Source organism: Acinonyx jubatus, chromosome D2 (assembly GCF_027475565.1).
Source record: "Acinonyx jubatus isolate Ajub_Pintada_27869175 chromosome D2, VMU_Ajub_asm_v1.0, whole genome shotgun sequence".
Taxonomy (NCBI): Eukaryota; Metazoa; Chordata; class Mammalia; order Carnivora; family Felidae; genus Acinonyx; species Acinonyx jubatus.
In genome coordinates this window covers 46,119,924-46,136,673 of record NC_069393.1, presented here as the reverse complement: position 1 = coordinate 46,136,673, position 16,750 = coordinate 46,119,924, and the positions used below count along the sequence as shown (strand labels likewise).

Below are 16,750 nucleotides of genomic sequence, written 5' to 3'. Positions count from 1 at the left end.
AATGTGCTGTACTTGTAGAGTCAAAATCTCCCAGAGTGACCTGTGCTGGGTCTCAGGCTGAGACTCTCCTTCACCGGGAAGGCTGTTTGAGGCACTGAGGCAATCAGGGTAATTAACTCAATGGGACCCTGGTGGTACCCAACAGTTAGATGGCTTCCCAGAGGGAGTAATTTATGAACAGAAGGAAATCTGGCCTGTCTTCTTTGTCGATTTTCCCCACATCCTTAATTACTGTCAGTATTGCCTGGCTGGTCTGATTTTCTCCCCATAGCCCCGCCATGCACAATTACCCAGCATTGGGCATTTCAAAGAGTGCCATCAACTGGAGTTTTAGTTATGCACCTAATACATTTTGAATTCAGAGTGCTGAGATTTTGTAATCGGGATCACAAATCAGGAAAATGTGTCTCTGAAGGCCTTCAAGCCATAAATGTTCATTTCTAGTTGGGAGGGAAAAAACACCAAACCACCACACCCCAAATTAATTTTATTAGCTGGTCTGATGGGGAAAATAAAACACATTCTTGAGTACTTGCAGGATGGGGTTTGTTTTAAACCTAAGGTTTCTGGTGCTCTGTAGTCGGGCCTTCAGAAATGACAGCGGCCATTTTAATGGGGCAGAACAAACCATTAGTCTTGCTAATAGAGTCACCTCATTGTGAGATAAATTTGCCGTGCAACAGCTGAAGGCCGTAAAACCATTCCAAAGCACTTTTTGCCCACGGATGGTTTCCTGAAGAATTTATGTTGTTGCGTCCTGCCCTCGTTTATTCACGTCTGCGAGCTCACTGCCGTAATGACAAAATCAAATTACTGAGTGGGCTTTTATCCTCAAACACAACTTTGTCAGCCCCTTTTATTGCCCATGTCCAGCCTTCGGCAGATGAGGTAGAGTTTTAGTAAGCTGACTTTTGGGGGTTTATTTTCTTTCCTAAACTGCTGCCTTCTCTAGTGGATTTCATTCTTTCCAACAGTGGTCCTCCCACAGAGGGAGGATGTAGCACTAGTGAGGAGATGCTGGGATGGCAGCCAATCACCTGCTGTTGGCCACACAGACCTTTATAATAATGTCTGTGACCTGATTAGAGGATCCTGTCCATGCCAGGCACTGGGCTAGGCTTTCTACCCACATCGTCACCTCTTGTTGAGTCAGGACTTCACTCTAGTCCTATCGGGCTTCAGAACCTGTGGCCAGCATGGTGGAACACTACCCCTCTAGTAACAGATTGAAAGGTAATAAGCAGTAATGATTAGGGCACCAGTACCCATCCAATCCACCTCTGCCAAGGTGGCGTCCATGATTACACCCATTTAGGCAGTGGGGAAACCAGCACTCTGAGCATTTAAGTCATTTTGCAAAAGGTCATGCAGCTTGTAAGAAGCAGATCTGGGACTTGCCTGACTCCAACCAGTGGGCTGTAGTCACTTGGTTACACTAAGTGGCTTTTTAGAAAGCGCACTGGTTACACTAAATGGCCCCTTGGGTGACAGCTGCACCAGGGCTGTACCTGGCTGGTTGAGAGGATGAACCGGTTACTCATCAGGTATGTTTCATCCGTGAACATCTCGGGCAACTCCTTGCACATGTCCCGGGCCAGCTCCCGCAGCCCCAGCAAATGATTGTCGATGGCCATCCCTGTTATGGCCTGGGTAGTTAGGGACAAAGAACAGGACATAAGAATGGGCTCCCCTGCCCTCCCCCTTCTCTCTAGTCCACAATGCTAATGGTGACTGCAAGGGTCAAGGCTTGCACTTACCCAGTGCTTGCTGCAGACAGTGGGTGTCGGTGGCCACCCAGGACTGGCCACTTTACTACTCAGCCTCTGCTTCTTGGACCCTTCCTATGTGCACAGGGCGAGTCCAGAGCAGGCTGGGTTCTAACATGAGCATGTCTGAGTTAAAGGTCTATGAGTCTGAGTATCCCTCACCTCTCAACCCCAGCATGGTCACCGCTCTAAGTGGAAGAGGTGGGCCAGGCCATCCCCAGTAACTTCATAGGTAGGAGAAGAGTTTGGGGAGAAGGATGGGTTCTGTGCCCTGTGGACGGATGGGGAGGGGTGCCCTGGGATATCACTGGACAGACTCTCACCACAACTAATACTTTATCCTCCAGCAGAAGTCCAATGAATGAGTGGTAGAGGACATTAAGGTCTGTTTCTAAATCTTGGTTGCTATTTCATGGGCCCAGAATCAGCTCAACTAAACTGGATTATAATCGAAGAAATCATTTTGAGGCAGAAACTAGACATCTTAGCAGAGGCTCAGCTGATGTTTGCAAGAGGAAAGCTTGTTGAATGTAAAAAGATTTTTTTCTTTTTATCATAAGACACTTGAATTCTTATCAAAGGATAAAATATAGCAGTGGGGACTCCAGGATTTCTACGGAAGAGGAACTCAGAAGTGGTGGTGTGGCCAGTAGTGGGGCCGGGGCACTCATTTCATATCCTTCCCACTTGAGTTGGCGTGAGTAGCATGCACACTGGTTTCACTTGGATTACATGTTTATTTGGGGCAATTATGGGAAGTGGTGGAGACTTGGGGGCCACCTCTGGCCTATAGTAGTGACCTATGGGTCCACATCAGGGTAATTGTAAATCATAGGGGGTTCACAGTTGCATAAGATGCCCACTTAGTTGTTAGAGCCCCAGCGAGGAGGAAACCTCCATCACAATGAACTCTGTTCAAGTTTACAAGGCACGCTTTGGGATTTGGCAACTGTTCTTTCTCAGTACAGAATGAATGCATAAAGATGACTCAGAGGCCCCAGTCTCTTCCAGTGCACCTAATTATAGGTTAAAAGACATGTCACACAACCTCAGCTCACTTTAGACGTGCCCCGTTAGAACAGAGGGGAAGAACTATGAGCCTATCTTTGAAGTGGGCGCACTTCTAATTTCTCTGGTTACCTCTGTGTCATCGCCGATTGGTGGCAGATCTGGAGAAGCAGCCACTCTCTGCAGCAGCCACCCACCCGTCTTCACCACCTCAAGCTCACTGTGGCAACTGGGGTTGATTTAACAGATTGTTTGGATTAAGGCCACAAGTAGTAATGAGTAGAATGATTCATCACTCAGTCTTTCTTTCATTCATTCAGGGAATCTTACTTGAGCACCCACTGTGTGCCCAAGCTACTGGGTGCTGGGAGTGTGCGTGCTATGAAGGAAAAGCATAAGGTGCTGTGAGAGTCTGTGATGGGGCATCTGGCGCACACCTGCTCCTTCACTGGGATGTCCTTTCTCCACAACCATTCCCAAATACACCAGCCAGGGAGCTGGAGCTGCCTTTGCTTCTTTCCCCCATCCCTTACCCCATGTCACCAACCAAGCACCAGATTAACCTTCAAAGCATCCTTATAGCTCTTTCCTTCCCACCCCATCTCTTTTATTTAGCTGTTCCCACAACTTAAAATAGTTAACACAGCAGAAACCTAGGGCAATGCTCTACAGGATTTTTTTTAAAGTTTTTTTTATGTTTATTTATTTATTTTGAGAGAGAGAGAGAGAAAGCGAACAGGAGAGGTAGAGAGAGAAGGAAAGAGAGAATCCCAAGAAGGCTCTACACTGTCAATGCAGAGCCAGATGCGGGGCTTGAACTCACGAACTGAGACCACTCCTTGAGCCAAAATCAAGAATCAGAGGTGAGGCACCTGGGTGGCTCGGTTGGTTAAACATCTGACTTCAGCTCAGTTCGTGATCTCATGGTACATGAGTTCTAGCCCTGCATTGGGCTTTCTACTGTCAGTGCAGAGCCAGCTTCAGATCCTCTGTGCCTGCCTCTCTCTGCCCCACGTCTGCTCGACTTCATCAAAAACAAATACACATTAAAAAATTAATTAATTAATTAAAAAGGAGTCAGATGCTTAACTAACTGAGCCACCCAGGCACCCCACAATGATTGTCAGTTAATATATTGATCACCAGTGCAAGTAGTAGTTTATCCTCTGTTGTTTGTGTGCAAATGATGGCTCTGCCATGCTAGAAAATAAACTATTTCTCTAAATAAGGGAACATTTTCCTTAAAATTTTGATTTCACTGTTAATTTTCAGCAAAGCCTTTTTATTCATAGGCAATATGAATAAATAGAAAATAAGAAGGCAAAACCAGCCCTTGGTGGGAATAAATACTGCCTCACCTGCGATCTCATGCAAGGTGTGCAAGCCACCCCAGTTTGCCAGGCTTGGCCACCATCTCTCACATTTGACTTCTCTTGTATAAACTCTAAAGTGCTATAACATATTTGCTATTATTATCATTTTTTTTTTCAAAGACCATTCGTCGTATTCTTGTAAAATCCATGTAAAAACAAGTGCTCTGTTGGGGCGCCTGGGTGGCTCAGTTGGTTAAGCATCCAACTTCAGCTCAGGTTATGATCTCGCAGTTTCTGAGTTTGAGCCCTGCATTGGGCTCTCTGCTGTCAGCACAGAGCCCACTTCAGATCCTCTGTCTCCATCTCTCTCTCCCCCTCCCCCACTTGTGCTCCATCCCTCTAAAAAATAAATAAACATTAAAAAAAAAAAAAAGAGTGCCATGTTATCTAGTATCTAAAAATAAGAAAAAGGAGGCTCTGAGAGGCATGGCCTTGGCCAAGCCACTGGGCCCAGCTCTCACCCAGGTCCTGTGCCACGGCCCTACTCTTGAAGGCCCCGCTCTGGGCACAGCCCACAGTCATGAGTTCACCTGAGAGGGGGCGCCACATCACTCACCATGACTGTGTACTCAGTCTGGGCTCGGATGGCATCCTTCAGGAGCAGCAGCTTCTCTGAAGCCTGTCGACAGACCAGAGATGGGGCTTTAAAGGGCTACTCAGTGGCAAGGTAAAGGAGCTGGTTGTCACGGAGCCCAGCCAACAGGCAGCCCACCGCTGCCCCTCTGGCCTCCTGGAGACTCTTTAGACAGAGCAGGACTTACCGGCACAGCAGCCTTGTGGTCAGTGATGGCTCTCACAAAACTCAGCGCCTCTGGAGTTGCCGATCGAATGTTGTCCACGCGGCCCTCCTGGAATCGGCGAATGGACGCGCTCTCATAGGTGGGGACGAGTCTCCTGTGGAGCCTGCATAAGATGCAAGATGAATGGCAAATGGTGATGTAGTCTCAGGAAACCATAAACGCTGAAAGAAAAATAGCCTCGGCAGGCTTTATTTTTACAGTCCTGACTCTACTTGGCATAGTATTTCATTTTAATGTTAATAGAATTCTGGAGGAGATTTCCCAAAGAGGAGTGTCGGGGAGTCGCTAATATGACTTTCATACATTTGGTGACACTGTGGTTATAAAATAAAGAAGTGACTGGTAACTTTTCAAAAAACCCCAGTCTGGTGGGGAACCTAGAATTTTCTTCAAGATCTGATGAGTGTTTGATTAATAGCACAGAATGGAATAATTGTGCAATTAATCATTCACACCCTTGAGGGAATCCTGTTTTATTTAGAACAATTCAAGCGTGACCTACGAATGGAGGCAGGGAGGGAGCTTCAGTGGTCACGAGTGGAAACTGCAGCACAGGCCCGCCTGTCCAGGGGCAGCACCCGTGGGCACCATGGCTGTGCCTCTCCTCCCTGATGTCTGGGACAGGAGCCACTCCCCACACCAGCCAGGGAAAGTCCTTTCATTAGGCATGTGAGCCATGAGCACTCCTAGGCTTGCATACCTGGCTGACACACATCTTTCTCACCAGTCAGTAAAGTCTTTGGTGTTGGGGGTGGGGAGGAGAAAGACACAGAATCACAGAGGGGCAGTGACAGCCCAAAGTCACATACAAGTCATGGTCCTGCATCTTGGCCTTGTCAGGGCATGTACCTCCCATGCTGGGTAAGCTCTAGGAGGAGAAAGGCCAAGTCTGATTCAGCACAGTGCTTTGTCCTGTAACTTGGTGAGAAGGTCAGTCAGCTTCCTGTACACTTATGCCTCATTTCCCCAAGGAGAAAGGACTCTGGCAGGGAGCTCATTTCTTCTATCTCTATGGCCCCAGGAGGCAAACGCCATGCTGAGCACAAAAGTAGATGCCATCACTGGCTAATCACTGATCAACCCCAATTTAGGCAGCTTCCAGGCTTCTGTAGACTCTAGGGGCAGATTAAAAAATTTTTTTTTGTTATGGCTTAGACTCTTGAAGCATGTTCTCCATGAGAAGCAGAGAAGCCCTATTTGGGCTACTCACAGGAGCCATTGGCCACATCCACTGCTGGCCACATCCAGTGCAACAAAGATCATTAAGGGTGGAGGAGGCAGAGCTCTGTACAGGGTCCACTAGCCCCCTCCTAGATTTGGGTCCGAAGGGCTCTCTGAAGTAACACCTGCCGGCATCTCTGGTTGTGGTTCCAGCAGAACCTTGACCTCATGGCCCATTTCAGCCATGTGCCAGTATCAGAATGGCGACTGTGGTTCCAGACACCAGGACCTGCCACAGCTCAATGCCAGTGAGGCCTTTGTGTCCCCACGATGAGCACAGACCTCGTGTGGGGTGACATCAGCCTTCCCCAAGGAGTCCCAGTGCTCTGAATGGCCGTAGCCACTTCCCTTCCCTGTGAGTTACCACCCCTCCAGGGGAAACTGGGATCTGGGTTGCTGTGTCCACATGAGTGCTGTCAACCCTTGCCCCAGCCTTATCGCAAGGTCACTTTATGCTCCCCCCCGTATATGGCAAGATGCAGGCAGGTCCTGGTGGGGTAGTGCTATTTATCGCCTATGCCGGCTGATGAGTGCTGCTCCAGGAGCACTGGAGCCTGCAGGAGCCAGCCTTGTCTTTAGGATGATCCACTTTGCATTTTAGTTTCAGCCTCCTATCAAAGACTGCTTGGGCTCCCCGCCTTCAACCCTTACTCCCTTACTCCCTACTTTGCTGCCAACACAGGGCTACCACCACAGGGACTTCTCTAAGTTGCAGACCTGACTGTGCCACCCCCCAGATAAAACTCCTGTCGTGTATTCTCACATCTGTGACTCAGCCCCTGATGCCTACTCTGTGCCGGGTGTGTGAGAGATACCCAGAGTGTCAGGCTTGGGAGAGACAGGCTAGAAAACAAAAATCAACAAATCAACAAACATGGTAGCTCACACAAACAACTGCTATGAAAGAAAAAGAGGACACAATGGGATAGGCTAGAGAGCTGGATGGCGAGGGCCTGAGGTGGCTGCTTTAGATAAGGGGGTCAGGGCAGGCCTCTGAGAGCTGACACCAGAGCAGACCCCGGCAGAGGGGAGGAGGTGGCATGTGAAGAGTGGTGATGGCAACGGGTGGGTGGGCGGAGGCACAGCCAGAGCAAAGGGCTTGGAAGGAGGGCCCCAGTAGAGGCCAGTTCACAGGGAGACTTTCTAAGCCTGGACTTTGTTCTAAACATGGTGGAAAACCATTGGGAGGGTTCAAGGTGGTGAGTGATAGGATCTGATTTGCATATTTCAACGTTTTGCAAAGATGGGAGTGGAGGCAGAGACCCTGGAGGAGCAGACTGCAGTTAAGCAGCACCAGATGATGGGGGCGGGGGAGGGGCTGATGGTGATGGAGAGGGAAAATGGGGGGTGGGGGGGAGAGGTTCTGAGAGACATCTGGAAGATGACATGGTGGTGTCACGGGTGGGGAATGAGAGACAGGGACAAATCAAAGATGAGTTCAGATTCTTTGACTTGACCCACAGTGGGCGGGGGTGGGGGGTATGCTGGTTCCATGTCCTTATAAAGAAACAGGGCACAGCCAGAGGCTGGGTGAGGGCAAGAGAGGAGCGGCCTCCATCACCCACATTGTTAGCTCAGTGTTCTGGCGCTTTGAGCTCTGTGCACCTGTGCCATCACTCGGGCAAATTCCTGACTTGATGTCTTTCCTTCTCTTTTCTGAGACTGGATTCACACTTTGATGAAGTGGCACCTTCTTTCATGCAGCCTGCTCTGGTCCTCCCATCTCCTAGGCCCACAGGAAGTCATTCCTCCCTCTAGGATGCTTCTAGACTCTAGAGTCTAGGGCAGCTTGTCAGTCAGCCCGCCTGAGCAGCGTCATTCCGCCAGCAGGCTTTGCTCACCTGTAGAAGGCCAGCTGGAGGGCCACCTGAATGAAGGCATCAGGACTGCATTTCTGCTTCTTAATGAATGTTTTCCCGAAGATGTCAAACTTATAAACAGTAAAGTCGAGATTCTTTACTATTCTGTGGCAGAAGAAGAAGAGGTGCTATTACATGTAAAATGGAATGCACACACCACAAAGTCTAACCAAGTTTCTCAGGCTTGGTGTACAACCTAGTGCTCTGGAAGTTGAGGACACAGTCCTTGCCCACCAGGAACATATTGGGTGTCAGAGACAGGCCTTGACATACAGAAGTGGCAGAGGGCATGCCAGACCAGGGATCCCTGAGCTGAAGGTGAGGCTTGGCCAGGCAGGGCAGTGGCCCTGTTCTGGTGGTAGGGGAGGGGCCTGGGAGCACAGAGGCCTGACAGGCATTTGCATGGGCAGGGAGAGCAGTGTCCTCAAACAAAATCCTAGAAGCCTCTTGCCCACAGAAGCAGGCCTGAAGGAGGCCGTTCATTTGACCTGTTTGGGAAGGTGTGTCCCACATCGTCAGACTCTTTTGGCATCCTGGCTATTCTGCCACACTGGGCATGCCACCTTTGCCCAGGAAAAAGCCTATTTCTGAGATGGCTGTAAGCCATGTCTCTTCACAGAGACTCTTCCCTGTTGTGTTATGAGAGGAAGACCTGGGGCCTCCCTGTTGGTCATGGCCACCCCAGCAAGGGCTGCTCTTCTGGGCTTGGCCGCTGACTATAAACCCCAGGAACTATTACTGAGCCTCTCATGGCATGCCCAGGTCCTTACTGCCCATGAGTCACTGTCAGAGTAACAGGTAGATTCCCTGAGTCTACACTGAGACCCTTGAGTACCTGTCATCCCCTATTGACCAGTCTCTTCCTTCATGAGTTTGGGGTCTGGGCTGATTGTCCATTGCAACATGGTCCAGCAGGGTCCACACCATCTGTCCACTGGCCATAAGTGAACACAGAGCCTTGGGCAGGCAACCCCAAGCCTCCACGCACATACTTCCTCAGGTCGCAGATGCTGCCTGCCTGCCCTTCCTTGAGCTATTCCCCCTTCCTCATGGGAGCTCAGCTCTCAGTGGGGCCATGTCAGGTTATGGAGACCCATGGAGGCCCACCCCTCAGTCCAACCTGTTAGTCAACTGTCTCTAGACAGGCTGAGTTCATGGTCACACAGCCACCTGGAAACCTCTTGCCCAGGCCCTGCCCACACAGACACTGCTCCCTTCCACAGGTGGCCCAGGACCCCCAAGGCTCCTCCTGCTTTCTCAGCTTCAGGCCTCTCCTGGTTCCCCACTTCTGAAAAGAAAACTTCAGGGGCCCCATTCAGATCTCTGAAAATGAGTGGGGGTTTTCTCCACCCAGGACTTGCCAGTCTACCAACTCACTCTCCTAGAGGTCTGCTCATCCCAAGAACAGCCCTATAAGGTTGTGATATCAGCACCATTTGTAGATGAACACCTGGGGCTTCTCCCACTCTCCTGCCACAGCCAGTCATCCTCCACAGCAGCCTGCAGTGGCCTTGCCCTTTCTACCCTTCAAGCCTGGCCATGATCTGTCCCACTCACCCATGCGCTTCCCATAATCTCCTCACTGGCCCCCTGAACCCCCCTGCTCAAAACCCTCCAGGGGCTCTTCACCACTGAAGGACAGCTTCCAGGTCCCATAACACAAGAACAGCAATGTATTCACAATGTGGCCTCAACGTCCCTTTAGTGCCTCAGTTCTGCCAATTCTCTCAGTTGCTGGTTTCCAGGCCAGCCTGGATCTTCTACGAACCTGTATAAGCTTGAACAAGCTGCCTTTCTGCCTCTTCTCCCCTGCCTGCACCATGAACTCCTATCCATCCTTCAAGGCCCATCGTTGCAAAGCCCTCCCACAATGTCCTGGTAGAATTCCACTCCTGTAGCCTCTGTGAGTTCGGGTCTGTATGCCTTTCCCTGGTTTTGGCACTTTATTGTCACACGTTTTGGTCTGAGGGTCTCCTTCCTCCACTGAAGCATGGACAGCAGGCTCCGTGGTATATTCATTTTGGTGTCCTCAGCCTTTCCACAGTTCTGGCACACTTAAAATTCTGTACATGTTTAATGAATGAGTGAATGAGTGAATGAATGAATCATGCTCACTTACCGAATGAGGGAATGAACAACCAAGGTCCGGATCTAGTTGCCAGCCTACAGCTCACTCCACAACTTGCCACCGTTCTAGTGCTGGCCCACCCAGAGATGCCCAGACCCATCCTGGGCCCTCCTGCACGGTCCCGTTAGGGCCTTGACTGCCTCCCTCCTTTTGGGAAAAAAGGCCCCCTTGTCAAGTTGCAGTGTAAATTCAAGCAAATCAAAATAGCTTGGATTCAAATGACCTATGCAAACCAGTTGTTTACTACTCCCCCCGAAAGGAGGGGGATGATTTCCCCGTCTTGACTCTGCTCAGTCAGGTGAAACCCACGAGAAAATAGCTCCATGTTTGCATTTTATGGAAATGATGGATACTCCAGCAAGGTTATTTCCCAGAGAGTTGTAACTCCCCTTTAGTTTGAATACATTTCCATGATGGGGGTGGGAGGGAGTAGTGCAGGTGGGCGAGGGGAGGCAAAGAGCTGGGGTCTTTAGAAACTTCCAGGCTGCCTCTGGATATCCAGCCTGGATAGAGGGGGTTGTGGTGAGGTGGTAGCAATCCCCCTAAAAGAGACTTGGACTTTGTACCGTTGAAGTTTTTCTGCTGAGGAGGCTAAGAGGCCTTGAATTTCCGGGGAGCATTTCCAACGCAGCCTCCTGGGGGCCGGGAGCTCGCTGACGGAGTCGGCTCGGACCAGCTTCTGGCTGCTCTTCACCCTGCAGACAGAGAGAGGTGACCTCGTGTGGCCCTGCCACATGCTGCGGGCTGCCGGCAGCATGCGTCTTAGCTGTTGGAGTTTCAGTGGGTATGAGCTGTCCCTGGAAACACAGACTGAGGGTCAGCGGAGCCACTCAAAGGAGCACGGGGCAGAGCCAGGATTCCAGCCAGTTCTGCCTGACTCCAGAGCCCCGTATTTCTTTTCACGCTTTCCCACTCCACTGCTTTCCACCACTGGCATTTATGAAACACTTGGAAGGAAATTGAAGAAGCAAATTGTGTTGTTTTGTCCATGAGGGCTTTTAGGGATCCTAAAGAGTTCTTAAATCATGGTAGAGATTTAGAACTTAGATTCAGAGAGAAGATTCTAGAAGGAGAGAATGGGTAAACCACAAATAGAGGAAAGGGGTCGGTGTGTTTAAGGGATAGAGAAGCACTCAGTCTGGCCGGCTTGGAAGCTAGGGAGAGAGACGCAGCCCAAGGGGATGGAAGGAGGTGGGACCTGCCCTCCTCTGTGCTGGGTCAAGCCAGCCCAGCCCTGACTCTGAACACACTAGATGTTGCTCTGGGCTTCACTGGGCCAAAGCAGGTGTTCCTTTTTGGCTGAGAATTCTTTGCCAAGCTTTTTTCTAACCGCCCAAAACCTGCTGTCCAGTCTGCCCCCCTCTGTCCATGGCAGATAAAGTGTATGATGTCAAGCTGGTTTTCAAACCCATCTTTTGCTAAGACACTTTCCGGACAAATGTGCCCCCCCCCCCCCGACGGACACCCAAATTTTTCTTGGCCTAGCTTGGCAGCCCCTTGGCAGTCTGGCTTTGACTTCTATGGCTGTTGCAAAGGGGCCCCGCCCCAGACTCACATGTGTTTGAGCAGATGCTCTGTGCACTGCACCAGGACGATGCCGTCGAAAGGGGAGTGTTCGCACACCACACCACAGGTGCCGTCTCGGCTCACCACAAACTGCAAGAAGAAGAGGTGAGGCACGTCTGGTAGCGTCTGCATTTCAAACTGGCCCCTTGGCTCCAGGCCAGGCATCCTCAACCTCTCAGGGACCTCTCCTCCAGGGACACCAAAGCACATGATCTCCCCAAAAAGAATGCTTCTGGAAATTGCCAAGACCTGAGAATATGGGGGCCTCAAGGCAGCTCTGTCGTGTGACCTCCTTCCCAGAAATGCTCTGGGCAGTGAGGGTGGAGCCCAAGGTTCCCTGGATGAGGTAGCCCAGTGATTCCTGAGACCTCACACGGAAGCTGTACATACTTTGCTCAAGTCCTGGGCAAGTTCCTTCAGCTTCTGGTAAGCCCTGTTTCCCCATCACAGTGGGCACTGGGGCCACAAGCCTGTACAGCTTTGTGTGGTTATGTGTCTGAGTCCACCCTGTGTGTCTGGCTACCTTGGATTTTATTCCCAGGATCTAAACCAGTGTCTACCCCATAGTAGGTGCTCAGTGATTTTGTTGAATGAGTGACTGAAAGATAATGATTCAATTCGGATGGTGTGCAGATTCCTAGGGAGAAACAAATTGTCTCTTGGTGGGAGTGAAGGAAGGGTGTTCTGAGGATGCTCTGCTCCCTGCTGCCTGGGCTTCGAGTCAGGGACCCAGATTCCAGCTCTGCCATTGCCACCTGCCAGCTGGGAGACCTTTAACCAGACATTTCAGCTCTCTGGCTTCAGTTTGCTCGCCTTTAAAATGGATGCAATAAGGCCCAGTTCACAGGATTGCTATGAGGATTAGAAAGAAGGTATAGGAAAGGTCCACAGGCACTGTGAAGATTTTACCAAGGCTGTACTTAGCCGACTTAGAAAAGGAACATACTCAGCATGTACAGAAGTGCTGGCAGAAAATAATGAGATTGAGATTTGATTGTTAAAGCGTACCCCAGATAAAGTGGGGCTGCCTATAGCGGCTCAGCACAGCATCACACTCAAGAGAGTCTGGTCCACCGTCCATAAACAAACAAGCAAACAAACAAGCTATTGACATTTTTACTGATACTCTTCCAGGATGCTGTAACAATCACACGTGAGCTGACTCTCCTCATGTCTTGCCCAGTCTCTCACATCACGTGCCGGTGACCCGAAGCTTTCCTCCCATTCTTCAATCTTCCCACGTCATCTTTCTCAAAACTCAACCCTTGCAGATTCTTTTCTCTTTTCCCCAACATCCCCTGCTTTCCTGTCCTGAGACTAGCTCTTGATCCTTTCAATTCACATCCCTGGGAGCCTCTTTGGCTCCTCCAGCTCACCTGATCATCTGTCCTGCCCGTGGAAAGAGCCCAGAGGTGGGCACAGTCACCCATGTGAGGCAGGAGGGGAAGGCTGTGCCCACTCATGCATTAGTGATTTTCTGTCCCTGTCACTAAAAGAAAGGAAGGAAAACGGTGCCTTTTAAAAACCACTCCCAAGGCTTGCTATGTTTCCGGTCCTGTACATCCATTATATCATTTCTCTCCCACAGCTGCTCCATGAAAGATTACAAGCCATTAGCACCACTGGTGGAGGCTGAGACAGCCAGCACAGCAGCAAGAGAACTCATCAGGAATAGCAGAATCAATATGCAAACCAATAAAAAAGGATAACCAGAATGTAGGGGCCAGAGAAAGCGGAAAATGAGATGTTGCCTAGAAATGCTTCTCAGTGTGAGCAATGTTAGCCCAAAGCATAGAGATTGCTGGCTATTTAATATGGTCATTATGAAAGTGATGTCCCTCACCTTATAGTGCGTGAAGGGAGATAGGGAATGAGCCCCAGGTCTGACCCAGAGGTCCCACATGCCTGGCACAGGCTGCAGGAAGGTTAGGGGTTTGAGTTGGGTTCGGGCACTTGCTCCAGAGAAGCATCCTGGCCAGTTCAGGGGCTGACACCAGCAGCACATTTCCAGTGCCTTCAGCTCCCTTGGCCCCCGATGCAGCATCCTGGGTAGCACAGGCCAGTGAGCCAGCCTGCTGGATGTGAGCATGTGCTGGCTCGAGCCCCTGGCCACGCCACTGGGGAGGCTTACCTGCAGGGACTTGTCGTACCAGCGGTTCGCCCCATTCTTGCTACAGCCTCCGCCGTGAAGGAGCTGAAGTGCCCTGTTGGTGTCGCTGAGCTCCATGCCTCCCGGGGCATCCAGGCATACCAGGCAGATGCAGCGTTCAATCATGTCCAGTGCGTCCCGGTTGGTGGAGTCTGCGGGCCAGGCAAACAAGGCCTTATCACCTACCCCCAAACCCTAGGCTTGAGGTCCCCTCCACAGAGTGTCACATATCACAGGCAGACACCCAGCCCTTGAGCCAGTCCCGACCCCTCTTTGAACCCCAGCGGGTAGGCGGTGAAGTCAGCCAGACTGTCCTGAGCTTCTGTGCGAATCCCAGCAGCCGGCTCACTCTCAGGGTCTCTGAGAGAGTCCCACTCACTCTTCATCTGTGGCCAGTTCTGCCCCTGGATGGGTGGTCACTGGCCCTGCCTTCTAGGATGAGGGGGCTCATGCAGGGCCTTCTCCATGGATGTTAGACCCACTGGCCAGATTTTGCCAGGGGAGGAGCTCCAATTCCCCCATCCAGCCGCACCCCCACCCGCCCCACTGTGGCACTTAAGAGCCACATGTGGCACATAGGCATGTTTATTTGTCCTGAACTACAGTTTTTGGACATTGGTTGCTGAAATTTAAAAATCAGTCAGTTTCACACGAAAAGCTGAAGGGAGGGATTCAAGGTGTTGCCCTCCCTGCCCCCTGCCACCTCGGCAGTTATTTCAATGCAGAGGGCAGATGGAAGGGACAGGCTGCCCCAAAGCCATATGCGGGTGAGCCCATTGGGGCCATTTCAGGCATGTCACTAAAAGCCACTGAGTTGTGCAGGAGACATATCACCAAGGCAGCTCAGCTTCTCCATGGGGGACATTGGGCATGGGGTTTCTCTTGGAGTAGAGCTGGCCCGGCCAGATGGGCTGCCCTAGGCAGCCTCCTCCACCTCCACCACCTCCTCTATCCAGCCTTTTGGGCTGGATGCTGTAACAGGATGAAGTGCAGAGTTACCCCTCCCTCCAAGCCCCAGAGTATTCTATGCATGGAAGATGGGGTGCAAGGTATTTGGAGGCAAAGGGGCACTATGTGGCAGAGATTGCTAGCTGCAGATGGCAATATCCATTCTCCCTTTAGTCACAGAGTGCCTGGTTTTTGGTTGGCACAGGGAGAACCAGAACTCAAGCTACATTGCCCACTGCCAACAGCATTTAGAAACACAACGTGACAGCTTCTAAGAGAGCTCCTTAAAGATAACTAGCACATGCTCTTTGCCCCTCTTCCCACCTTCCACTATCCACTGCTTGGAACACCGGTGTGATGACTGGACCTCTAGCCTCCATTTGGACCATATGGATGCAGGGCCACATCCTTGCAGTGAGATGGAAGAACCCTAGACGCCATGTATTAGCTTTGGATGGCTTACTTCTGGTGTACATGAGAGAGAGAGAGAGAGAGAGAGAGAGAGAGAGAAACCTGTTTTCTTTAAGCCACTATTATTTTGGGCTTTCTGTCACACATGGCCAAATCTAATCCTAACTTATACCATCTGGTGATGTTGGGTTCAGATTCTCACACTGCAAGAATTGGCTGGAGCTGAGAAGCTGCACCCTTGGTTTATCATAGTCCTTTCTCATTCATTCAACCCCCTTGATCCCTGTGGGTATTGAAATTCGAGGTCCCTGTCCAGGAAGCTATTTGTCAGAGAGAAACCTTCTGGGGGCCAAGGAGCCCTCCAAGATGACAATCAGGACCACCCCCACCCTGCTCCCTCTTGTCCCATTAAGGTAGGCACTTGGGCAGGCCCTGGTCCTGAGTGCTGGCTCTCCTATTTCCTGTAGTCAGCTGGAGTCCAAGCACACAGCCCTCTGCCTGTCCAGCCACACATACCTCTCTGCTCCTGCCCTTCCCCTCCTTATTGGGATCCATTTACTGATAGGTCAGAATTCTCTTTCAGAGCCCTTGGCTCTGGAAGCTTTTCTTCTTCCAGAGCCTCAAGCCAAAAATTATGCCCATCATCTCTCACAGCCATCTGGAAACTGCTTTTCTGAAGTCCAGGGAATGTGTGGGAGCAGGTGTGGCTTAGGTTCAGTATCTCCCCACAGCCTCTGTCCACCAGCCAGGTCCTGCCTGTGGGTTGGAGCCAGGCCAACAGCACCTTCCCCAGTCAATAGGAGGCTGAGTCTATATATAGCTTGATGCTGCCAACGGTAGTTTGTCCTTCCTTCTATCCAGCTAGGGACCTGGGGTGGCCCTCGATAAGGTTCTGTCTCTTCCTCCTTGCTCTTAGCCTCACCCCAACCTTTCTGGGCTGCACCCTCACTGGGGTGTGTGGTGACTCTCCCCCACCCCAGTGGAGTAAGACTTGAGTGGGGCCGTTGTGCTAGGCACACAGATGTCAAGGCCACTTGGGTGTTGTCTGCTCTGCCCACATGATTTCTCCAGTTCATGAGAAGTGTCCACATATAATCTCACGTGAAGAGAGTCTGCAGTCCCCACCCATCCCCTCCCTCCCACTTCTTGCAAATCCCTCTCACAGCGAGTCTTCCACTCTGGGAAGGAGGTTGACAGGCAAGCCAGCCCATCCTTGGGTCATCTGCTCCCCACTGCCTATCTAGATGAGGGCTTGGAGAGCACTGCACTTTCAGCACCGCTCTTGATCCCAATGGTGCCAGGATGACTCATTATCTTCCACATGGCCTCCTGGAATTTCCTGGAATCTGATCAACTTCAAGGCTTTAGGCCATGTCCTGAGGATCTAAAGATTTACCAGCTGAAGCCTTCGGGAATTGCCCTTCCCTCTACTCCTCAGTGTGGTGCTGTCACTGGGTTACCCTTTTCAACCTGAAATGACTTCTATTGCCCACGAAGTTGAATCTAAGTATAGCCCTTTGG

General features: G+C 50.8%; 1 protein-coding gene across 1 annotated transcript in view; it reads right to left on the bottom strand.

Moving 5' to 3' along the window:
* The window catches only part of CHAT (choline O-acetyltransferase), a 44,820-nt gene that overhangs the window by 3,673 nt on the left and 24,397 nt on the right, over positions 1-16,750 (bottom strand). Inside the window, exons 7-13 of the mRNA XM_053207342.1 lie at positions 13,853-14,022; positions 11,711-11,811; positions 10,722-10,850; positions 8,010-8,132; positions 4,909-5,050; positions 4,704-4,766; positions 1,509-1,646 (exon numbers count right to left, since the gene is read on the bottom strand). Coding sequence (XP_053063317.1) covers positions 1,509-1,646; positions 4,704-4,766; positions 4,909-5,050; positions 8,010-8,132; positions 10,722-10,850; positions 11,711-11,811; positions 13,853-14,022 — 866 coding nt within the window. The remainder of the gene's footprint in view (positions 1-1,508; positions 1,647-4,703; positions 4,767-4,908; positions 5,051-8,009; positions 8,133-10,721; positions 10,851-11,710; positions 11,812-13,852; positions 14,023-16,750) is intronic.